General features: G+C 39.9%; 1 protein-coding gene across 2 annotated transcripts in view; it reads left to right on the forward strand.

Moving 5' to 3' along the window:
• Window positions 1-4,020: 4,020 nt before the first annotated feature.
• FLI1 (Fli-1 proto-oncogene, ETS transcription factor) overlaps window positions 4,021-26,341 on the forward strand; it is a 114,221-nt gene continuing 91,900 nt past the window's right edge. The window contains exons 1-2 of one of the 2 annotated variants that reach the window (XM_026681188.2): window positions 4,021-4,246; window positions 7,109-7,216. In XM_026681188.2, coding sequence (XP_026536973.2) covers window positions 7,151-7,216 — 66 coding nt within the window. In that variant the 5' untranslated portion in view covers window positions 4,021-4,246; window positions 7,109-7,150. The remainder of the gene's footprint in view (window positions 4,247-7,108; window positions 7,217-26,341) is intronic. The other variant, XM_026681186.2, reaches the window with a different exon arrangement.

A 26,341-nucleotide genomic window follows, 5' to 3' on the forward strand; every position in this document is an offset into this window, starting at 1 on the left:
TTCGGAGGTGACTTCAACTAGACACACGGGATATCTGGGCCCAACCGTGATATTATTACAGAGACAGAAAAACAGAAATACAGATTTTTTTAAAAAAAAAATTACACACACACACACAGAAACACAACTTTTAAAAAAAAATTTCTAGATTTTAGGAGGTAGGATATAGGATGCCAGTTTTAGCTCTTATCGAAAACACAAGGAAGAAGTTTGCTGACGTGCTTTTTTCTTTTCATTTAAGTTGCAAATGAAAACCCCTCATGTAAGAGAGTAACTGGTTCTTCCCCCTTGCTTTTTATTATTCATTTAAAACAGCTTGAAATTTTTCTCAAAAGTCTGCTGATTTAAATGACCTTGACTAAAAAGGAAAAAAAAACCCTGCATGCTTTAATCATAAGGGTCAGGTTGCATTTATATATTCCTTCCTTCCTTCCTTCCTTCCTTCCTTCCTTCCTTCCTTCCTTCCTTCCTTCCTTCCTTCCTTCCTTCCTTCCTTCCTTCCTTCCTTCCTCCCTCTTTTTGTTCTGGCAATGTGATCTAAACAAAACCTATCTTTATTAAGCTACTGTTATCTCACCAAACAAAATAGACATATTTAGATTTCATCTAGGCATATCATGTTTAGTGTATAAGGGGAAAAAAATTACTAATTTGCTTGGAAATGTCCACTCTGTATCCAGATCCATTCATATTTACGCAGCAGTGACTTGTTAATATGGATCACAGGAGCAACAGAGTCAACCTGAATCAAATAACTCCCTAATACTATAATTGGAGTTTGTCCATGAACATTTTAGGGTGGGGTTATTTTTGGTTCAGTTTGTGTTGTCATTTTCATAATAAGAACTGTTTCAAAGACCTTTGGGAACCTCTAAAGAGCAATTTCATTTTATTACTTGTGGCCTAATCCTAAAAAAAAAATCAGAAGAAGAAAAAAGAAAAACAAGCACAAAACCCACAATGACTTATGAAAAAAAAAATGAAAAAGAAACTCAAAACCCACAGTGACTTATGAGGCAATCGAGAGAAATGGTGGACTGTTAGAGCTGAGAAGGAGGCTAATCCAGACTGCAAGTTTCATATGGCAGCTCCGCAAAACCCTGTTTCTTTTTCTTTCTTTCTTTTTTTCCCCTTTGCAAACCTGCAACATTTACTTTGCCTGAAAAATTGGTTTTCATGACAATCGGCTCAGAATCAAATGAAATCTCAAAGATGCCAACATTCACAATGTCTTTACTTAGTCCAGATATACGTTTCAGCTGTGTGTTGTTTTCTTTAAGATTGGTCAGGAATTTAGTCTGCTGGAGACTAAATTGCATATAGACATGATTCCTAAACTGACCTTTCACCCCTGCCACGTTATACATATATATTAAGGAGGAAAATGTTTCAATATGTTAGACTTAAAAGTAAAATGACCAGGGAAAGCATGGTGAAAGAGAGCATTCCTTTATATCAAACTTTACTCTTCTGCGTGTCTTTTCTACTGAATGAATGAATGAATGAATGAATGAATGAGTGTGTGTGTGTGTGTGTGTGTGTGTGAGAGAGAGAGAGAGAGAGAGAGAGAGAGAGAGAGAGAGGATATTTTAGAATTTATTGAGAATTTAAAGACACTATAATATCCCAATGCTTTTGTTCTTCTGCTTTTCTTTCCTTATTATTTTAGCACTTCAAAAAAAAAAACCTCCAAAGATTATCTTGATTAATTCTTTACAGTTTAGATAATCAGTAATATGTGTTGATATTGAGAAATATCTCAATTGTAGGATCACCAGTTTTGCAACATGTGTGGCAGGGAAGATGAAACAGCAATTATTCAGAAAGAGGTTATGGGTTCTATGGTTATGGGTTCTATGCTAAAAATGCTTTTTAGCATTTTGTACATACTCATGTACCACTTGATTAGGCAAATAATGAGGGTCCTGATTATTTTATTGCTTCTATTCTGGTTATTTTCCTCTGATCTACAAGCTAATAGTTTTACCGTTTTTACTGTGGTCAATAATTATTTACTAGCAGTCTGCCCATGCCCAGGTGCCACTTGTGAGTACCTTGAGGGGATGGTCTGAGGTGATATGAGGGTTCAGAAGAGTCAACAATCAATCACATTAAAGTAAATTTTAATAATCAGGTGCATTTCACTGAGCAAAGGTACAAAGGACTTTGTTCCAAAAAACCTAACTCATCCAAGGGTGATACTTCCAGAAAGTTCTATGGTATCATCCATAGAATTTGATTTGGGATATGAATCAGAAAATACTGCCTTCCTTTTATAAATATTCCTTATCTTTCCACCATCTTACTTCAGAAGTATCACTGTTAGGATTATACCATTGGTCCAGAAGCCTGGAGTTAGATGGCCTGAAGACACCACAAACAAAATTTCACTTGCTCATGTCATATCCTCTTCTCACAGAAATCCTGAGGAGAAGAATAGGAGAGAGGATTGAGAGCGATAAAATATACCCATAAATTTGTGGCAGACTGAAAAGAATGTCCTCTCACTATTGGAGGCACAGTTGATTTGTTCAAAGTTTTTTAGCTGATCGTGCTGAGAACTCTTCATCTAAAATTGCCCCACAATTCATGAGCAACTGATAACATGGATATTAGAGAGATGGAAACAGATACAGACAATCAGAGTTGGAAGGGACCTTGTAGGTCATCTAGTCCAACCCCCCACCTAAACAGGAGACCCTACACCATTTCTGAAGGCAGACCATGTTTTGATCCTCTCTCTAGAGCAGTGAATGATAAAAGAGCTGAGGAACCTCTTTCTAAGATAGTGTTGTTGTTTTTCTGCATTAAGAATGTAGGAGCAAATGATTTTTAATTTAGATTTTTTTTCCTATTCTTCTCTCTTTATGATTTTTGTAAATAACTCAAGCCAGAGAACATTCCTAATGCTCCTTCCTCCTCCTATTTTCCCCACAACAACAACAACCCTGTGAGGTGGTTGGGCTGAGAGAGAGAGAATGACTGGTCCAAGGTCATCCAGCTGGCATTCATGCCTAAACCAGGACTACAAGTCATAATCTCCTGATGATTGGCCCAAAGTCACCCTGTCAACTTTTATGCCTATGGTGGGACTAGAACTCACAATTTCCTGATTTCTAGCCTGGTGTCTTACCCACTAGACCAAACCTAATTGTAAGGAACCCAGCTATGTGTATAGCAGTTGTGTATAGACAACTCTATAGTTGTCTGCTTTGCTTTTCATTCCACTGTGGACTGATTTACTTTAGTTTCATATATTTTGTTTTCAGAATTAGGGTATAATTTGGGGTTCTCTACAATATTTTTCTTTTTCTGCTTTGTAGCCAAGAAACTGCATTGAACAATCTACCATCATGCTAAAAAAAAGAGAGGGGGATTAAAAGAAATAAAGAAGGAACTATCCCTGAGGATGTACAGAGTTTAGAATTCTTTTAAATAAATCCGGCCATCCTTCTTACATCTGGAACTTGCAGTGCTGGGAGGATGTTGGGTTGCCTTCCCTACTCCCATCCTTTTTAAACATTCCCCCCCACACACACACACCCGAAAGCTTAACCATGGTGACAATAAAGCCCAAAGTATAAAGTATTGGTTCAAAAGCAGAAACTGAAGGGATTTTTATTTCTGAAGCCAAGGCTGGAAACAGTACTTGAGCTCCACTCAGCGTCACTTTTGGGATTGCCTGCTGTGTGAGAGTGTGTGTGTGTGTGTGGAATAGGGGGGGATTTCTGTCTCAAAGTTGTGTATTCTTGTAATTTTATAGGGTTCCTGGAAGATGAAAGCCATTCCAGCTAGAGAACCAAGTCGGGGAGCAGAGGTGGATCAGGCAAAGTTGTCATATTAGGGTGATTTATCAAAGGAGCGGTTGAAATATTGATAAAGGAAGGAGGGAGGTAATCCAGGGAGAGACAAGGAAGGGAGGGGGTCTGGGCACGAGAGAGGGGGAAAGGATGCTGCGTGGAGTCATTTAAAAACATATATAAAACATACCCTTAACCCTGAGGATATGTGAAAACTACTGCAGTCTGCACGACTTCTTAAGACAGGAGAGGAAATTCACTTCCTTGTTGCTTCCAGTTGATCTTGTTCTTGAGGGTAGAGTGCGGGGAAAGCTATCTTTTGCGATAATGTGGCTGCTGGACTAATAGATCTGGGGAAGAATTTTTCTAGTCAGCTTCTCCTCAGTCATAGTGGATCTGGATTTCTCAACCATCCAACTGGCTGAAGACAAAGTACGCTCCATAAGGTAAGTGTTTGCTGTGTTTTTGGCAGCTTTAGCAAAGCAAAGAAAGAGAAAAGCTTGACTTGTGTGTTTTGTTTTTAATGTTGTGAGGCTTTTTTTTTAATGTTGTGAGAAGTGGAAATGTTCCCGCTACTTCCATCCAATTCTGATTGTTTTACACAGGTAGTTTCACTTCAGTCAAAGTTGCATGTTGTTCGTAGCAAATATATATGTATATCTGGGATCAGTGAGGAGAGAATGAAGATTAGCCAGCAAAGAGAGAGAGGGAGGGAGAGAGAGACAAAGGAAATGTTAAGGATAACTGTCTTTAAGTCCAGGAAGAAGTTTGTTATCATTCTGTTCTTTCAGAAAAAAAAAATTGCAGGAGAAATAAAAATTGAAACATCCTAAAATTATTTTCCCTCATTTGATTTCCTCTAGAAGTGTTATATAGAATTGCTTTCAACATTCCTGGTTCGTGCTGATTGAGGATTATGATGGTTGAGGATGGTGGAAAGTGAAGTTGTGCACAATTATAGGATGCCAAGTTAGGAAAGATTGTATAGAGTGTGAGAATGAATCTTCTGGAGTTTATCGGAGCTACAACTGAGAATAATTACCCTTTTGTTCCAATTGGTTGGCCAATGCATAAGGTAATTGATGCATTTGGAAAAATCAAAGGTTTCGGTAAAGAAAATAGGATGTCCTCAGAAAGAGGGAAAAATGATAAAACTGAATTTTTAAACATTATCATTTGGAAATAACCTCAAATCCCCATGTTAGCTAAAAACATAGATCTCTATATTCCTGAACAAGCTCCACTGTAATGAATGAAGATGCTTGCTCCAACTCAGCTCAGGCAGACATCTAGTAACACTTGTGTTGAGCTTCAGAAATATTTGTTTTGTGCCCCTAATCTGGCCAAGACAGATTTGAGATGGAGTGTGAATGCTCATCCATGGCTGGCTTTCAAACCAACTTTATTTCTTTTAACAACACTGAACAGGAAATGCACATTTAGGATAGACAAGCTGTGTCTGTGGCAAGAATTTAATCTGGTTTGCATTTGCAAAGGTCTGTGTTTGAAGCATTGTACGCCGGTCTTATGTTTTATATACTACGAAGCAACACTTTTTCCTGGGTTTCGTGGAACTGACTTCTAAGTAAACATATGGAGAACACACAGGTCACAGTTTAAGCAGAAGGCAAAGGTCATGCCTTAGAGAAGAAACAAAATGAATTAAATTCCCCTATAGTTTCTGAAACGCTTAAAACCCAGTTCTTTTCATTTTGGTGGTTTTTGCATATTTGCGAGATGAATTTTCCAATAATAATCATGGATAGCATTCCAGTCCTATTGTTAGCATTTTTAAAAAACAATCCCTCTTCACCAAATTTTTGCATAACATTTTTATTGAAATAGATCTGTCTCCCTTTCAAGGAATGTCTAATAAATCCTCTTTTTAAATTTATTGTTAGCATATTTTAACTGAGAAGAAGGGCAACTTTCTGTTTGATTCTTCCTATCACTCTTTCCCATTTTTTACAACATTACTCTTCGTTATAAGTCAGATTATAAGTTGGATTTGCTTCTAAAGAAAAAGAAAAAAAAGCAACCTTGGTCAGTTTGAACTATACATGCCTCATTTAGAGATTAGATCTTGGGATCCTTTTAATGCGTCTGCGTTTAGGTTTCGGAGAAAGTGACTCTGTAAAAACAGCCATTTATTTTGACAGCAGATGTAACACTGGCCATGTTACTTCCAGTGTTGATAACTCCCATCCAGACGTGTTTACATGACCAAACAGAGCAGTCGTTGTAACTACTGTACAGGGGTTCAGTGGCCAAAGAGCAGTGGCAAAGGAACAGTCTTAATTTACTCAAATAGTAAATGCAAGTATTAACATTATCTCTCATCCATATTTCGGACTGACTTTGCTGTTGTTAGCGGTGGGTATTGGAGAAAGAGATAATGGGCTAATAATTCCGGAAACAAGGATACTGGGTAATGAGAGTTTCATCATTGCGTAATACTTGTTGATAATTATGGAATGTCAGCATACAACAACAGTTCAATGCCATTGATTTAAATGGCAGCAAATTAAACAGTCTGTGCTCATTAATGACAATAGGACCTTAAGTAATTAGTTTCAACTGGCCAGTTGCCAAGGATTTGCATAATTAGACCAATGGCTATATACCACACACATACAAACATACAACCCCCCACATACACAACTAACAACACTGAAATATAGGCATTTCATCCCTTTTTTAAAAGTAGAAAGTGTCTGTACTTTGCTATGTGTTTATATTATTATTTTGTAGCAATAAAGTTGTTTAAGCAAATGTCTTTTCTTTCTTTCTTTTTTCTAACTTCATCTGCGCCACATACAGGGTGCTAAAAAAAACACACCCCTAAATGTGTCTGAACAAGTAAGAAAAACATTCAGTGCAATTCATTAAGTTTTATAGAACCATGTCAACATCTCCTTCTCAGTACCAATGTTAAAGGGGCATTCGCTTTTTCATGCATGACAATTTCTGCACAGCATTGATTGTAAATGCCTTTAATCGAATTAATTGGCAGTTTGGAGAATCAAATATCCAAGAGAAAACCTCTCCCTCCTTCTCTTCCTCCTTCCTGCTTATTCTTTTTGTCTTTTCAAGAAAATCCAGACAGACAATTAAAAAAATAACCCAACAAAGAATGAAAACAAATCATTTTTGTGGGGGCTTCTTTCCCTAAAGAGTTCCTCTGCTTGAGGTGTCATGATTAGATTTACACATAATGACACTTTTTGGAATCTATTTGTTCTTATTACAAAAAGGACACCTTCAAACTTGGGGCTCCGTTTAGTTCATATCTCTTCTACTCCTTCTAGGTTGGTTTGAAGGCTCTTTCAGACATCCAGTTGCAAACCAGGATGTTCCAGACTGTCCCAGACACTTCGTCTTACGTCAAGGTAAGACCTGACACCATCTTGAAGCAGGTAATGTCCAATATTTACAATATTCATATATTCAATCCACCATTTGTGGTATCTGTTCAAAAGTGTAGCTTTTGTGTCAACTGATGAATGGAGAAGGACAATCGACGGGAACAGTTAGTTATCAACCACTTACCTCCAATTGAACTGTACTTTGCACCTTGAGAATGCATTTGTATAATGTAACTTGTTCAATATTGGCAGTTCTACCTTATTTGGCTTTCTTTTCTGGTGTGTTAAAGAGGGGTATTTGTTTTGATTCACACATATTTAGGAGCTCCAAGTAACCACCTTAATTTCGAACCACCCCAAACCTGTTCTTGTCTCTTCCGTATCGCATGTATTTTGTGTGTTTGTGAGTGCATTCTGAGTGATCTAGTGGAAAGGAAATGAAGAGAAGAACTAAGGAGAAATTTCCTGACAGTTAGAACTATTAATCAGTGGAACCACTTGCCTCCAGAAGTTGTGAACGCTCCAACACTGGGAGTTTTAAAGAAGAGATTGGATAGCCATTTGTATGAAATGGTGTAGGGTTTCCTGATTGAGCAGGGGGTTGGACTAGAAGACCTCCAAGGTCCCTTCCAACTCTGTTATTCTGTTAAGGAATGTTGTTTCCCTCTGGGTGTGTGTTTTCCCATGAAATTCAAGAACAAAATGTTCTTGCTTATGTCAGAGGATGTGCGTAAGAAAAGCATTTAAGTTTCAAAAAGTCCTGCCACACCAGAATCGGCCTTGTAATATCCGGGTGATTTGTTCCCTTCAGCTTCTGTTTATTCTTAATTTCCTTGAGAATTCTTGTCCCGTGTCTCTTGGTGTTGTTTTAGAATGGATACGGTTCTTGAAGGTGATGTAAGTTCTACTGTTGGGATTGGTTACATTTCATGGAGGCCTCCAGGCTGTCTATACTTTCCAATCAGACCAAATGACACACAGGAGTGGTTGCCTACCCTGGGGATTGAATGGAAGTGTTCAAAGCCAGGAAGGCTATGGATCTCAGATTATGGCGCAATGAAAACCAGGAATTCCACCCAGATGCCTTTAGCAACTGAAAATTTCTCTTTGTAAAACACGTTTCATCAAATTGAATGGGAAATGGGTCAAAAGAAAGTAGACGTTACCAGATTTATGTAATTATTTATTTATTTGGTCTGCATCATCCCGCATGCAAACATCACAAGATTTTAGATACATCAAGAAGGGTTTAGCCCTCCTTACAACAGACTTCTAAGTACAAATAATGCTCAAGTTATGACCACAATGGAGCCCAACACTTCTGTTGCTAAGCAAGGCAGTTATTCAAGTTTTGCACTGTTTTATGCCTTTTTTGCCACTGTTGTTAAGCGAATCACTGCAGTTGTTAAGTGAACCACACAGTCATTAAATGAATCTAGGGTCCCCATTGACTTTGCTTGTCGGAAGTTGGCTGGGAAGATTATACAGACCCCAGGACAGTTGACAAGTAGCCAAGTTTTGGTCACATGACCATGGAGACGGTGCAACGGTAGTATGTATGAAAACTGGTCATAAGTTACCTGCTTCAGTGTTGTTGCAACTTAAAACAGTCACTAAATGAATGGCTGTAAGTTGAGAGCCATCTATATAGCCCTTCCTGAAGGAATGGCTCTCATCATGTAGGGACTCTTAAGAATTAAATCTTTTATTTATTTTTTCCCTGCTGCTTGTAGCTAGCCTTTAAGAATCAAAATTCCTTTCTCGAAATCCTTTTTATATATTTCTTGGCCCTGTTATAATAGCAGGACAAGGTACTTGGAAGAAGGAAGGAAGTTTTAAGTGTTAACAGGCATCTACATGCTGAATTTTCAATCAGGGAACGGGATTAGTAATAAGTGAACATTGTAAAATAATCTCTTCCACTGCTCAGTCAATGAGAGGTTTTTGGGCTTGGTGGCAAAACTGCAACAAAGTCCTTATTCCTTGTAATTTCTTTTAAATATGCTACCAGAACTCCACTTTTCATGTGCTTAGAAACCTATTTATTTAGCGTATGGCACGTCATAGATGAACTTGCAATGTATACCGTATATAAGAAGGGGTCAAATTATTCTCCAAAGCACCGGAAGCAGGACAGGAAACAATGGTTGGAAACTAATCAAGGAGAGAACCAACCTGGAATTAAGTAGAAACTTCCTAACAGTGAGGACAATTAACCAGTGGAACAGCTTCCCACCAGAAATTGTGGGTGCTCCATCACTGGAGGTTTTTAAGAAGAGACTAGTCAGTCACTTATCTCAAATAGTATAGGTTCTCCTGCTTGAGCAGGGGGCTGGACTAAAAGACCTCCAAGTTATCTTCCAGTTCATTAGTTCTATTCTAATTAAATTCCACCTAGATTTTAAAAAACACAATAAAATATGAATGTTAAAAATGTCTACATTCAGAGACCAACGGCTAGGTTATCGAACCATTGAAACGTAGCAGCATTTATATGAAAAAAATCAGAAACTGGACCAGTGTATGCCCTTATCCTACAACTGCTCACAATGTGATCTACACATTGTGTATGACAAGTTTATCTACACATTGTGTATGACGAGTATACACATTGTGTATACGTGTATGACGAGGATTATACGCCCATTTATATACGGTGAGTTCCAGCAGATGTTGTGTGAGGTGCAAATCCTACTCAGGGTTGTCCATTGCTGGCATGATAGTTCTAAGCTGGGCACTTTTTTGGGGGGGGAGTCATTTATATATCTTCCTAGAATGGTGTGGTAATTTATCTTCTAAATAAAACTCCACATTGGCAACAGGAAGGGCATCCGGCCAGTAAACACTCAGCTCCGTTCAGTTGCCCAGACACCACCCTGCAAGGGATTATGAGGTCATTAAATGAGGATGATGGTGATTTATATGTCTTCCTAAGAAACCTATTGAACACATGGCATGGGCCTGGTTACTTGAGGGACCGCTTCTACAATTACATCTACCTGTCCCATGAGGTCCAACACAAGAGCAAGCTAGCAGGCCCAAGGAAGACAGCCAATTGTCTTGCAGTGTCCAACTTTAGTGCCCAAAACTTGGTTTTGTCCCAGGCCTGAGGGTCAGGAAGTGAGGTTGAGCTCATACATTGGTTCTGCCAATTTGTGAATAACGAGTTGGTTTTTAGTCCAGCTGCTATTTCTCTGTGTGTTGTTTTTCTGCTACTTATGAATGTGCGATGGAAGATGTATACATTGAAATAATAAATAAATATAGGGTCAGTAAATACAGATACACAGTAGTTAGCAGGGCACTTTTGCCTTCCTTACTTGGCTGAAAGTATCGCTGCATATCTCTGTTTAATATATCTCCTGCTGGCTAGACTAATATTCTCAGACTAAGTTCTAGCCCTTTATCCCAGTTCATTTTCTCTCTGATTTTGTCCTGGGCAGTTCAGATGCTTCCTGAGCCTTCCTTCCCCTCCCTCCATAATAAGCACAGGCACCGTATAGGCCCTTAGCTCTAGACAGACTCTTTATTTTCCTTCCTATAAGCCCCATCCCCCAGAACACTTTCTTACAAAATGGGGCTTCAGTATTTCTCTCCCCATGCATTCTTCCTTTCCCCTGCATAAAATCACCAGCTGCTATTCAACACACGGATTCTTTCATAACCTGGGCTGCATTTCTCTTAGAAGCTGTAATCCTGCACAGCTTTAACACCATCGTTTTCCCCAAGCTGACCAGGGCATAGCTTCCTTACGACTGACTTTGAGTAGGCATCAAAGATTGGAAGCGAAGCTAAGGATTTCATAGAAAATTTGGGTCTTGAAGCCAGCCTTTTGGAAGTAGAAGAGTAGGCATGCAATGGATCTTTGCTTCAGACTGGGCAGATTCTAAGAAGTTTATAGAATATTAAAAAAGAAAAGAGAGAGAGAGAGAGAGAGAAACTAGCTGAATAGATGAGACAAAAACCAGAATGTCCTGGTATTTCTGCCTTAAACCGAACAGAGGTTTGCTCAGCTAAATTGGAGAAGGAAAAATACAGAGAGGAAAATGTGTTTGGCACGTAAGAGCTGCCATTTGTTTTCACGAACAGAGACATTTGAAACAGATGATTAAAATCTTGGTCACAAATGTGGGTTCTTTCAGAACTCCCTTGGACCCAGGATTATGTTTAAATAGCGCACACATGCCCATGTACACATACATGCAGAGACATTTTTTTCCCCCTTTTTCCCTACAACATTTCTCAAGAATGTAAACAAACCAGGCCTGAAACATCTGGATTACACATTTTAAAATCAACTCCAGTATGTATCAGAATTCTAAATGCAGGCAGCTGCTGCTTTGCTTGTCGAAAGAAGGGTGTGATAAAACCCATGCATTGTGTGAAAATTGCTTCTTTCCTCTTTGTCAGGCTGGTCTGTGAACTTCGCAACGGGATTCTTTATAAACAGAAATGACAGTCACATCCAAAGACGGACACCCCACCATTTTAGCAACGGGTTCTCTGTCCGGTTGCTGAATGGGCGTGGCCATGGTGGGCGTGGCCTAGTCCTGCACCACAGGCCAGGGGGTGTTTTTTGCCCTCCCTGGTCTCCGGAGGCTTTCCTTGAGCCTCCGGGAGGATGAAAACGGCCTCCCTAGGCTCCAGAGGCTCTCTGGAAGCTGGAAACAGGCCCATTTCTGGCCTTTCCAAACTTTCCCGAGCCTCCGTGCATGCCCTGCACTTACCTGCATCCAAAATGGGCCACATGGGGACTCCTGGGAGGGGAGGGGATCGATGGGCAGGGCTAGCCAGGAGTGGGATTTGGGGGTTCTCTGAACTGCACAGAATCTTAGCTAGGGTCTCTCCTGTGAACCCCCAGCCCTACACCCCACCCCACCTGACCTGGACCATTCAGTCATTGGTGCAACAGAGTCCTATGGATGTTTACTTACAAGTCAGAAAAATCCCACAAGGTTCACCGACTTGTATATGAAGATATTCCATATCTTACACATCAGATTAAAAAGTAGTGAAGTTGCAAAAATTTATATTTCCTAGCTTGGAACTATGCAACTTGAGGGACCCAAAATATCTGATTCAAACGAAGTGAAATATTATCAGCCTCTGACATCCCGGGTTCAAGACCCAGGTGCTATGCAACAGGGTGAGCTCCCATTAGTTGCCCCAGCTCCTTTGAGGGGCTGCCATAGAGAGGAGGAAGGGGTCAAGCTATTTTCCAAAGCACTTGAAGGCCAGACAAGGAATAATGGATGGAAATTGAACAAGGAGAGATTCAACCTGGAAATAAGGATAAATTTTCTGACCGTGAGAACAATCAACCAACAGAACAGAAGTTGCCCTCGGAAGATGTGGGAGCATCATCCCTGGAGGCTTTCAAGAAGAGACTGGACTGCCATCTGTCAGAAATGGTATAGGGTCTCCTGCTTGGGCAGGGGATTGGGTTAGGAGACCTACAAGGTCCCTTCCAACTTTGTTAATCTCTTAGTCTGTTAATCCTGCCAACCAAGCAATTTGAAAGTTTGCCAATGCGTGTAAATAAATAGAGACCACTTTAGTGGAAAGGTAATAGCGTTCTGTATGCTTCGGTGTATACAGGTAGTCCCCACCTTATGACCACGATTGAACCCCAAATTTTTGTTATGTGAGACAGTTCTTAAGTGGATTTTGCCCCATTTTATGTCCTTTCTTGCCACAGTTGCTAAGTGAATCACTGCAGTTGTTAAATTAGTAGCATGGTTGTTAAGTAAATCCAGATTCCCCATTGACTTTGCTTATCAGAAAGTTGGGAAAAGGTGACCCCAGGACATTGCAAATGTCATAAATAGGAGTCCGTTGCTTAGTGTCTGAATTTTGACCACACGACCATGAAGATGCTGCAATGGTTGTGAAAAACAGTCATAAGTCACTTTTTTTCCGGTGCCGTTGTAACTTTGAATGGTCACTAAATGAACTGTTGTAAGTCAAGGACTACCTGTAGTCATGCTGGCCACATGACCACAGAAGTGTCTTTGGACAATGCTGGAAACTCTTGGAACCTGAGTGTTAAAAGCTCAGTGGGATCTTCAACCACGGCTTGGAGACCTCTTGATTTGGAGTTGGAGGGCATCAAGATTGTATCATGCTCCCAACGCCAGCAATGGGGACATGAAAAGACCTCAGCTGCTCCTGAAAACCAGCTCAGAAATAACTATTTGCAAAGGTTGAACAACGGCTTGTATGCTCTTCTGTTTTATCCAAGCCCAATCCTCTTATCTACTAATGTTAGGTCTACAGAAACAAGAGTGGGAGAAATCCATATCAATTGGACCAAAACCGTGACTTAGCAAGAAGCTATTTCATATCTTCTCTTGTACCCTCTCAATGCTTTTTGCAAAAAAGAGCTTAACGGTCAGTTCCCAATCTTTTGTCCTTTATTCCACAGTCACCATTTGAATTTTATTCTTCTCTTGCTGACATCTCCCATACCTGCACAAGCACACTGTAAAGCATCAAATTTTAGTCTGACCATTTTCCCCTTCCCAGAATTGAAGCATAAGCTTTATACTACTAAACAAACTGATTTAATCTTTTTTTACATTTCAAATTTGAGCTGTTGGAAACCATATTTTCCTGCATGGAATGCGGAATGATTAAACCGTAACAGGACTCACACAATGATATACAAAAGGCAGCTTTCATGCTCTCTTCTGCAAATTAGATGCATTGATTAAGCATTGCATGTGTGGTAGCCAACGGCAAATTTATTTTTCTACAGTGGATTTTATACTTGTTTCCATTCAAATGTATAATGTCTGTAAAACCATTGGCATAGTTCTCTAGCAAACTAACAACTTCCCAACTGAACAGGATGGCTACTTATTTAAAAGGTATCATGCCATAATCAGCTCACCTCAGGCTTTATAATTGTTATAATTATTAGAAATTCCTCCAAGAAGTATGGTTTGGTGAGGACATTTGGGACCTTCATTCCCTCATGGAGATTCCAAAGCATTTTCATTGCAGAAAATGAACTGCAATGGTATTATATATATATATCTATCTTTCAGAACAAGGAAAGATAAGTCAAACCACCTGAAGTCTGAGCATTAGCATTTTTTTTAGTGATTAGCTCTTTGAAAATTTTTCCTAGTTCCTTGTATAGGGAATACCTTTACAAAATGTTTTATTGTTGGCATCTAGCACCATTGAGATTGGCCAAGATATATCCAAGTTTTAGCCCAATATATTGGAAGTGTAAACAAACAACAGGTACCTTCTTTCCAGTGGTGGTATTCAAATAAAGTTGCTACTGGTTCGGTGGGCGTGGCTTGGGCGCGCTGTGCACACCTGCACACACTTTGCATGCATGTGCATGCCAAACGTGCACTTTGCGCAGACACAGAGGCATTCTAACTTGCCTTCTGCAAGCCTGCACGATGCCAGTCACTGCAGCAGCTGCCACGTGGCGCTATTCTGTGCCGCGCAAAGCAGCTGCGCTTCGAATTCTGGCCATAAAAGTGAGTATGGGAGACCGGGCGGGCGGATCGGCCAAACACAGAGCAGTGGAGAGAACCGGTTCCATCTCTGTTGCTCATCGCCGCTACCAGCTCTCCAGAACCGGGCAGAACCGGTCAAATGCCACCACTGCTTCTTCCACATGTGGTGGCTGTGCCCCAAAGCCAAAACATTCTGGAATAAAATAAAAATTTGGCTGCAAGAAATAACCAAGGAAAAACTGGAATTCAAACTGGAAATGTTTTTATTAGGGATAATGAGCGGTGAACATAAAAAAGAAATCAAATATCTCATAATACATATTCTGACAGCAGCTAGAATAACCTATGCCCCAAATTGGAAAATGGAGGGTAATCCCATGGATAATATGTTAATTTAAAAAATTATGGATTGTGCGGAACTGAATAAGCTTACTATGGAGTTGCAAGAGAAGGAAAAAAGAGAATTCTATACGGTCTAGGAGAATCTATATGCTTGGGTAGATAACAGGAATAATAGATAATATATGTAAATATGAATAATGTATATATGTATAGAGATATGAATAATGGAAGATGGAAAAAACCAATGCTACTGTAAATATGATTTGTGGTGTTTTTTTTTAATTGTAAAACTTTCATAAAATTTATTTTAATTAGAAAAAAATCATAAAAAAAAGAAAAAGAAAAAAAATCTCCTAGTTCAATTGAGAAGCTTCAGTTGAGGTGTGAGCTTGGTACTGGTTAAAGTTACGTACTGATCAAATTATTCTTTGGTTAGTTGGTTCTCTTAATTCTTCAAGATACCTTTCACTAAATGAACTGCTGTAAGTCGAGGACTACCTGAATTAAGGAAATTTTCATTCCTCATAACTGCATTAATATGTGGACTTATTGGGAAAGAGTGTAGATAATAAGCATGGATCTCTGTAATTGCATTTCTTCTCTGGGTCCAATTAAAATTATTCTTTTGCTACTTAGGAGAGGAAGAGAACAATGAGATTTCCAGTGAGTAGAAAATGATGACATACAATACATAATAGAGCAGCCCAAAATATTGATCATCATCAATAGAAACTAATAATAAAATGCTGCTAAACTTTACACTTTACATAACAGTAACAACAACCAGAAATGGAATTTGCTACATTTCTTAAAGACACATGATCTCACCATACTATATGTCTTATTCAATCAAACAATTCAGTTCATCTTTTCATGCAAAATGATGCCAATTCTGGGCTTTTATAGAAGACGTATTGTGGGTCTGACTAACTAGAGGGTTGCCCTGCCTTGTGTCGGGATTTGGGGAATCCTGCTGTTAACTGTTCCAAGGTTGCTTTTCATTTGTGTTGATCTAAAATTATACAGTAAAGCGCCCATTCCTACTGAACTCAGATAAAAAATGAATGAGCCCTTAGTTATTTGGGGCATTCTTAACGGGACAGCGAGCTGCATGACATGGGCTGCATTCCAAAGTATGAAGTCTAAAAACTTTCCTGATATTATCATGATCTGTAAACATAAGCAACAGAGGTTTGTTTGTTTGTTTCAAGGACAGATTGTTTCAGACCAAGCCTGTTTTCACTATTCGAGTGGAAAGGAAGCTAAATGACTCATATAATATTGAATGCACACACAAATCCAGAATTCAAGTATAAATAAAGCAAACTTGGGAATAGCTAAAGCTGAGTTAATGGCAGACACACTTTGCTTGCAAAAGTTCTCACATTTAGCCTAGGGCATCTCCCGATAGGAGAGGAAATGGCTTCTGTTTGAAACTGTTAAAGAGTTTATCCTAGTTGATTTGGCCAAGCTAGGCAACCTGATAGGCTCCAAATATGTTGCTCTTTAAATTTTATCAGCCGACGGAAGGTCAACATTATGAAAGGAAGATTTTAAAACATTTAAGATGAAATTGGGAAGCACTGTCATGGTTTGGTCTTAGTTTCCTGAGTCACTATACATCTGTCTCTAGGGAACACTCTGATATCAATCTACTGGGTTCTTGATGGACCCCCCAAAAAAGCAGCAGATACCCCAAAATCAGGGAAGGGATTCTATCAGTTCAGACCGATTCAGGAGAGCCGGATATTAAATTTGCACCTGGTTCACTAAACTGGTATATGAACTGACCGGCTGGCCCCGCCCACCCCTCCCCTCCCAGGAGTCTCCATGTGACCCATTTTCGATGGAGATAAGCGCATGGTCTGTGCGGATGCTCTGGGAGGGGGAAAACAGGCCTTATAGAAGTCTGGAAATGGGCCTGTTTCCGGCTTCCGGGGAGCCCCCAGAGTCCAGGAGAGGCAGTTTTCACCCTCCCAGGGCCCAAGGAAAGCCTCTGAACCCTTGGGAAGGCGAAAAACAGCCCTCCCGGAAGTTCAGATAGGCCACGCCCACCATGGCCACGCCCACCCAGCAACTGGGTGGAGAACCAGTTGCTGGGATTTTTGAATCCCACCCCTGCCCAAAATTTGAATCACCATACAATAAAAACAGGACAATCGTGTTCATGGTGTGAAAAGGAACGGGATTTTTTTTTGAATATATGCAGTGTTTCGGATAAATATTTCATGCAACTCAGTCTGTTAAGATACAACAACATTATTTTATCAGCATTTGCCTCAATAGGCTGGTGATTTTATGAAATTAGAAATACAAAATCGTACAGTTTTATTCTGTAATCAAGAGTACAATCTGCACCCACCCACCCCACACAGTGTTGTATATATCCTCTAACCCCCAGATTAGATATCTCTTCCATCTCCTTCCAGCAAAGAAATGAAAAAGCTTTTGCATAATCCAAAAAAAACCAAAAAAACAGCTTAATATATTTTAATAAAAAGCAAAAATTATCCAAGACATTTGGGGTGTGAAAAAAACCACCAATGGCTTCAGCACTGTTTATGTTTATAGAAATAGTTCTGGCCACCGTTGTCCCAATAGTCCTTGGCTGTCCAGAACATCTTTGACCAATGACGGTCTATGGTAGATTCATGCTAGAAATCTCTATTTATTTCTTCATACAAAATGAAATAATTTGGGAAATATCTTCAGCCAGTTCAGGGAAAAATACTTCGTTTTACTGTAGCTCCTCTGAAAAGCAGAAGCCAACATGTGTTAATTATTACAGGGCCTAATATTGGATTACAGTCCCCCCCCCCCCAAGTTTCAAGAAAGCTGCACTATTTTTTCTTAACCTCCAGAAAGTAGGTGCCTACAATTATTCTTTCAAGGTTTCATTTGGCAGTACCTCTATTGGTGATTAACTATCTTTCTAAGGAAAACCAGGCTGGTGGTCCATGGGATGTGAATACTGTCAAAGTGCAGAGTAAATAACTTAAAAGAGGATGATGATTTAGGAAGGCTTTGGAAATTCATAGGTGAATTCGAATCGGCCAGCTTGTTGTCATCTTTTCATGAGTAGATATAAAATACAACCACGTATGGGCCAGGATCCAAGGAATAACATATAGCTTGTTCTGGTACTCGAATAGACAGGTAAATTTCTTACCATACATTTTGGGAAAACACTGGAAGTTTTCAAGCATTTTTAGGGCAACATTCATGAAAAACAGGCTGTGCTGTTGTGGCCACAATTTTTATCCCAACTTGTTAAAACATCTCTGATTTTAGGATGGGAAAGTGCTCCTTGCTCTCTTGATTTTTTTAAACACAAGCATTGTGGCAAGGATTCTATTCTCAATTCAAACTGAAGCATGAATTTTGATTGGAGGAGTCCCTACAAGGGGTCGCCATTTTTTGTCCATAATTACACAGAGCCGTGATGGTGCAAGTGGTTAGACAGCAGTATTGCAAGTAAACTCTGTCCACTGCTAGGAGTTCGATCTTGGCTCAAGGTTGGCTCAGCCTTTTATCTTTCCGAGGTGGGTAAAACGAAGACCCAGACTGTTGTGGGCAAAATGCTTAGAGAGGGCTATAAAGCACTGTGAAGTGGTATATAAGTGCTATTGTTATCTTCCTTCCTTCCTTCCTTCCTTCCTTCCTTCCTTCCTTCCTTCCTTCCTTCCTTCCTTCCCTCCCAGTGGTTACAATGCAGTTTTGCAGGCTAATTCTGCCAATTGCCAGGAGTTCGATTCCGACAAGGTCAAGGTTGCCTCAGCCTTCCATCCTTCCGAGGTGGGTAAAATTGTTGGGAGCAACATGCTGACTCTGTGAACCACGTAGAGAGGGCAGTAAAGCACTGTGAAGTGGTATATAAGCCTAAGAGCTATTGCTATTCCAGGCACTTGGCAACCAACTCACCTTGATACTCAGTTGCAGAATTCTGTCATCACACAGCTATGATTTCCAATGTTTTTGATGGCTTTTGACCTTTTTCATTGGTTTCCAACAAAAAACACCCATAGGAATATACATTGATTTTCTTAATGATCATGGCTTTCACTTAATGACCATCACATCCACTTAATGACCATGACATTACTGCTGCAAAAAAGGTGTAAAATCTGCTCTGGTCATGGGCACCTTGACTTATGACTGTTAGACTTATGACAGAAATTCTGGGCTCCATTACAGTCCTAAGTCGAAGTTACTATACTTGAGATTAACATTCACTCTCTCTTGTGCCTTGTGATATAAAAAAGAGTTCCCTCTTCCCCCTTATGAGAGGTATGTATCTTCCTCAATCTCAGGTCCTCTCCTGGAAGCCTGAGAGTTTCAGGATTCTATGCAGGATCTCAGCTGTTTTCAGCCTTGCGTCTTCTTGACAGACAACTCTGATGTTTCTCCTAGATCTGTTGGAGCCACTCTCCCATCTTAGAACACACAGCCCTGAATGCTCTTATCATCACTAGGACCACTCTGGCCTTAACTTTCTACATCCTCTCCAGTTCCTCCTTCAGGTCCGGCATTTCTCCAGCTTCTCATAGTCCTTCCTGATATTGCTTTCACTTGACACTTGGTAGGTATATATCATTACCACTGTCTTCTGGTCCTTGTCTATACCATGATGTCTGGTTGATTGTCCAGTACCTACTTGTCTGTCTGGATCTGGAAGTCCCATAGGATCTAAGCTTATTATATATTAATAATGGAGAATATTTGTAGCGCAGGGTTGAAATGGAGGGTCCTTGGTACTCTCTGAACTTGGTTGACATATAGATATATACAGTAGATTAGATAGATAGATTAGATAGATAGATAGATAGATAGATAGATAGATAGATAGATAGATAGATAGATAGATAGATATAGATGATAGATAGATGATATATAAATAGACAGTCAGATGATGGATGAAAGATAGATAGATAGATAAGGTAGATAGATAGATAGATTATAGATAGATAGATAGATAGATAGATAGATAGATAGATAGATAGATAGATAGATGATAGACAGACAGACAGATCATCCCACTTGTATTGGTTGGTTGCCCAATTATATACGTTTGATAGATAAATAAACAAGCAAATAATGGGAAAACGGTTATGGAAATGGATGGACTAAAGCCTGCCAAAGTTGGACTATAAATAGAAGGGAAAACATGATAAATATCCCGACTAATTCACAGATAGACATATACAAACAAACACACTATCCTATTTGATGGCACATTCATCTTTTAGGCAAAAAAAAATCTGTTAGGTTTCTCTGTATGGTTTCACTAAGTGAGGGAAAGGATTTCCCTCCTTAATGAGTTGAAAAGGAAGTTGTATTTCATAGAATAATGTCTTGCTTTTTTAAAAAAAGATTTTCATAGAGGCATAAAGTTTTTGGTGTTATACAAAGAAGCATATTCATAAAGAAAATGGAGAATGAAAACAATATTTAGTTTGTTCTTTGCATTGCCCTGACCGGAAGGTTGGAGAAGAAAAAATCTTTAACAAGCTTAAAATAAAAATGTGGTGGCTAAAATGTTTTCACCAGGCAGGGAAATATTAATATTCTTGACAAATGAAGAGTGAAATTCTTTTGACTTTTATTCTACAGTGTCACAAACAGTCAATGGCTAACAGAGAAAATGTCTAACTCTATATGTCAATTTGCCAATGATTGTCTTGTTTCATTCATACCTTCCAAGGAAGGCCTTTCAATGCAGTTATTTTATTGTCAATTGGACAACAATTTGGAGAAAAACATTATTTGTGTTTTCCTTTTTTGAATTCCTAGAGTCTCTTAAAACAAACCCCATTCCTACTTCCCACACAATTCTTCATTTGCTCATATTTCAAGCCAAAAACCACCAGGTTGGAGATCAGAGCCCAGTCAGCCTGGATCAGGCCAAGGTGCCATGGGCTGGTCCTTTGCTATTTCCAGGGCAGACCCGCAGGCTGGATCTAACCATCCTGCAGGCCTGATGCAGCCCACAGGCCTTGAGTTTGACACCCCTGATCTAACCAATAGAAGGTAGGCAGAAAACTCTCTGTGCATTGCACAAAGCAGAAAGTCATCCATTTTCTCTTCAAAAGTACTTTTCAACAAAGATCTTGGTATAAAACACACAATATGGAATCTTGGAATGCAAAGGTTAGAAATGATATAGGAGATCAATTCATCCAACCACCCAGCACCGGAATCGTCAATCAAAATGCTAGGTGTTAGATCATCTGTATTGTTGTAGGCAGAGGTGGTATTCAGCAGGTTCTGACCAGTTCTGGAGAACCACCAGTAATGGAAATTTTGAGTAGTTCGGAGAACTGGCAAATACCACCTCTGATTGGCCCTGCCCTTATCTATTCTCTGCCTCCCATTGAGTCCCAGTTGATTGGCTGGGTCTTCTTTTGTTGTCCTGCACAGGAGAACGGAGCTGGAAAGCAGGTTAGTGGGGTGGGGAGGGAATGGGATTTTGCAGTATTCTTCCCCTGCCATGCCTACCAAGCCACGCCATGCCCACCAAGCCACATCATGCCCACCAAGCCATACCCGCCAAGCCACACCAAGTGCGCCAAGCCACATCACACCCACCAAGCCACACCGCACCCACCAAGCCATGCCACGCCTGCCAAACTATGTCAAGCCTACCAAGCCATGCCACACTGACTAAGCCACACCACACCCACCAAGCCACGCCCACAGAACTTTTGAATAGTAAAAAATTTTGAATCCCACCACTGGTTGTAGGGCACTATATGTAAAAGTACAAGATAGAGGTTGGGTAACTTGAAGCATGGCGGGATTTGGGGGGCCTCACCGTAACTGCAATTGCTGTGGTTGTAAAGATTTCTTGCCATGGTGGGATAGGAAATGCAAAAACTACAGAATAAACCCCGAATATGTTTATCATTTTAAAACAAAAACAGCAAAGATCCTACCCTGCAAAAAACCTGAGAAAGAAATTGAGCCTTATGGTTTTGCCCATCTGTACAAACCTTTCTCAGACTTTGAATGCCCGTGATGGCTTTCAAACCTTAAGAAAAGTATATCAGCAAAGGAGAACATTTGTAGCTCAGGGGTGAAATGAGGAGTTCTTGGTGCTATCTGAGCTTTGTTGTTTTCTTACAGACATTTCATTATTCAAACTATGTTATCATCATCAGTGTTAGCAGGGAGTGTGGTTTGCTCTCTATTTATATTCTAGATGGCTTGTCCTATCAGTGGTGTTGGGACTGATCTTGAAGATTCCTTCCTTGGATTGTTTACTACTTTAGCTATTGTTAACTGCCAAACAAGTTAATAGTAAACAGCCCGACTAAAGAACTTCCAAGACCAACACCAACAGGACAAGCCACTAGAAAACAGAATAACAGAGTTGGAAGGGACCTTGGAGGTCTTCTAGTCCAACCCCCTGCTCAGGCAGGAAGCCCTATACCATTTCAGACAAATGGTTGTCCAATCTCTTCTTAAAAACTTCCGGTGTTGGAGAATTCAGAATTTCTGGAGGCAAATTGTCACCCACCGATGGATGCTTCTAACTGTTACAGTAGGAAATTCCTCCTTAGTTCTAGGTTGTTTCTCTCCTTGGTTAGTTTCCATCCGTTGCTTCTTGTCTTGCCTTTTGGTGCTCTGGAAAATAGTTCAACTCCCTCGTCTCTGTAGGAGTCCCTCAAATACTGGAACAGTGCTGTCATGTCCCCTCCCCCCTCAAGGAGAAAAGGGGATTTCTTTTTTCTTTCAGGGTACTATTATTGAAAGCACTTAGTTGTGGCTGAAATGACACCCTGAACCCTAAAAAGTGGTAATGTTGAAAAAACTCTACTCGTTGCAGAATACCTTATGCCACCAGACTTGAAATTCTAGAACTAGAAAACCTTGAATTACGCAGTCTTCGGTCTGATTTAAGCATGGTATATAAAATCATACATTGCAATGTCCTACCTGTCAATGAATACTTCAGCTTCAACCATAACAACACAAGAGCACACAATAGATAGAAACTCAAGGTTAATTGCACCAAACTTGATTGCAGGAAATAGGACTTCAGCAATAGAGTGGTCAATGTCTGGAATACTCTACCCGACTCTGTAGTTTCTTCCCCAAACCCCCAAAACTTTAACCTTAGACTGTCTACTATGGACCTCACCCCTTTCCTAAGAGGTCTGTAAGTGCATAAGCGCACACCAATGTGTCTACCGTCCCTGTCCTATTGTTTCCTTTATTTTTATTTTTATTATATGTATTCGTGTATTCATAACTATGTTTTTACTTATACCTATTATCTTGTAAGCAGTTGACAAATAAAAATAAATAAATAAATAAAAAGAAAACAAGAAAGGATTTAGAATGGAAGGAGGGTAGGCTGGAGCGGAACTCATCACAAACGAAGTCCAGGGCAAGTGAGTTTTTTGCTTTGGGGTTTTTATTCTGCCTCTGCTTTGATTCCTCTCGGCTGGAGACCACTCCCTCCACCACACCACCCCCCAGTGCTGATCCTGACAAAAAGAAGTTTCCTCTCTTTCCATAATGTGAGTTCCTTCAATGAAAGTCCTGTGCAGTTTGCAAACTGTGATGTCTTATCAACACAGCTGGTTCTGCTAATGGTGAGACTTAAGTATTTGGTATGGTAAGCTAAACATACATATTTTCTTTATTCCTGTCCTGAGCTGTTTCTAAAAACTTTCTTTTCCTTCCTTCCTTCCTTCATTTTTTTCTTTCTTTCATTCCTTCTTTCCTTCCTTCCTTCTTCATTTTTTCTTTCTTTCCTTCCTTCCTTCTTTCTTTCCTTCCTTCCTTCTTCATTTTTTCTTTCCTCCTTCTTCCTTTTCTTCCTTCCTTCTTCATTTTTTCTTTCTTTCCTTCCTTCCTTCCTTCCTTCCTTCTTTCTTTCCTTCCTTCCTTCATTTTTCTTTCTTTCCTTCCTTCCTTCTTTCTTTCCTTCCTTCTTTCCTTCTTCTTCATTTTTTCTTTCCTTCGTTCTTTCCTTCTTCATTTCTTTCTTTCCTTCCTTCCTTCTTTCCTTCCTTCCTTCTTTCCTTCCTTCCTTCTTTCCTTCATTTTTCCTTTCTTTCCTTCTTTTTTCTTTCTTTCAAATCTGCACATCTCTATTTGGAATACCCTCTGGACTTCAATGGCATTTACACATTTAGATATGTATGTTGATAGATGGGGAAAATTACTTTATCTCACTATATACATTCCAATATCCCAGTATTTCATTCCTACAACCATCTAAAAAAACCTACAAGATTGTTTTAAAATACATTAATAAGTTATCTTTTCCTAGAACAAATTTTATCCTGTTCTTCATTACAATGGTGATAACTACCACACTTTATTTTCCGATCTGGTTTAAAGATAATAGGGGGTGGGGCTTTACTTCTCCTGGAAAAAACACATACTGAAGTTGTTAGAAAGAAAATGAGAGGCAGAGAGAGAGAGAGAGAGAGAGAGAGAGAGAGAGAGAGCATAGGGAACAGACTTTTATATTGCAAGATTTTTGTTTTTCCAGACTGCAGAATTTAAGTAATCAAATCCTTTCAGTTCATTCAGTAATTCTGCTGACCTACTAAAAGTCCCATTCTTTTTTTTTTTTTTTTTTTTGGGGGACATGTAGTTAAATATACCTTTAAGAAAACACGCAACTCTATTTTTTTCTGGTCAGCACCTCTGTTTTTCCCTCCCAATTCTCCAACTGCACTCTGCAATGGGATAGCTGGATGTTGGGGGCTGGGAGCAGAGAAAAGCTTTAAATCTTTCTTTTAAATCTCCAATATATGAAGTCTGAGGAATAAATTCAAAGCAGGCCTGGATGCCTGAAGAAAAGTGAGGGAGAAATATTCCGTTTCATTCAAGCACATCAAGGGTCTAGCTGGAGTCTTGTTTAGCTAAGGTCAGACTAAACGAGGTCCTCCAATAAAAATAAATCTCAAATTAATTATGGCCTCAAGCGAGGGGCCAGACATTTGGAGCTGGTGTGCTGAAGTCTCATTTTTGGGCCTTCATTCTTCTCCTTCTCCCCTTCCCTCCCTCCTCCTCTCCTCCTCCTCCTCCTCCTCCTCCTCCTCCTCCTCCTCCTCCTCCTCCTCCTCCTCCTCTCCTCTCCCTTCTTCTTCTTCTTCTTCTTCTTCTTCTTCTTCTTCTTCTCTTCTTCTTCTTCTTCTTCCTCCTCCTCCTCCTCTTCCTCCTCCTCCTGACTTTAAACAGCCTACAACTTCAAATTGTTAAAGTAAAATAGTGAAAAACATGATAATAAAACAATATGCCACACTGCCTGGCTTACAACAGCATGCTAAGCCACAAATAACCCAAGCACATTATGGTTTAGGACATAAAGTGTGACCAGATCTCCAAGACAAATGTCTGGCTAGCCTCAACACTTACCGAAAACATATGCTGCCATTGTCTGCAGATACATGGAAAGGCAAACTTTCTAACCTTGACATTATTCTGCTCTTCCTGTTGAAAAGTGTTGGAGGAGGGCGGGGAGAGGAGGGAGAGAAAAGATTTGCAAGAAAACATTTTGAAATTCTTGCAAGGAATTTCCTGCCTGTCCCGGTTTAAGCAAAGGAGGGCTTCATGCTATCCCCTCCCTGGACCATGATGGAAATTCCCCAATTGAAATTCTGTTCTTCATGTAACACGGCAAACCTAAGTGGCTTTTCTCTCTTAGTATGTTGAAAAGCGATGTTCTTGTCTGTACTTCTTAGTTCAACTTCAGAGAAGGCTCACCGGGAAGCTATGCCCCCCCCCCCCCGCATTAAAAAAAAATCATTTCTTTGTGTTGTGGGTTTAAGCCAGCCTTCTCCATCGTGGCACCTTCCAGATGTGGAGGGCATGCTGGACAGGAATTCTTCAGAGGTCTTTGCACATCTGGAGAGCATCCGGTTGAGAGACACTCGTTTAAATTTAGTAGAACCAACTATCTCTGTGAAACATAATAAGGGGTACACACACACACACACACACACACACCCCACCCCCCATCTACTTTGACTGCTGCATGATCTTCCCATCTGCTGATCTCAATCTAAGACACCTAGAGAGGGATGCTAGAGAGGGATGCCAACAAGCTCCGTCCGTCAGTGCCTCGGGCAGGACTAGAACTCAGTCTCCGGCTTTTCAGCCTGGTGCCTTAATTTGCTGCACCGAACTGGTTCCTGGGCTTAATCTTGCAATCTTGGTCTCTAGAAGATAGAAAAGTTTCAAGATCTCATTTCGGCTGGAGGTCCCTTGAGTAAAACGCCCGACTTCACACAACTCAGTTCCACCCTTCCGTCTGCTCAAGAAATCTCTCTCTCTTTTATTTATATTTATATTTATATTTATATTTATATTTATATTTATATATATATATATATAT

The sequence above is a fragment of the Notechis scutatus genome, chromosome 7 (assembly GCF_049901735.1).
Source record: "Notechis scutatus isolate UNSWTSFEM ecotype Mainland chromosome 7, rNotScu1.2, whole genome shotgun sequence".
Lineage (NCBI taxonomy): Eukaryota > Metazoa > Chordata > Lepidosauria > Squamata > Elapidae > Notechis > Notechis scutatus.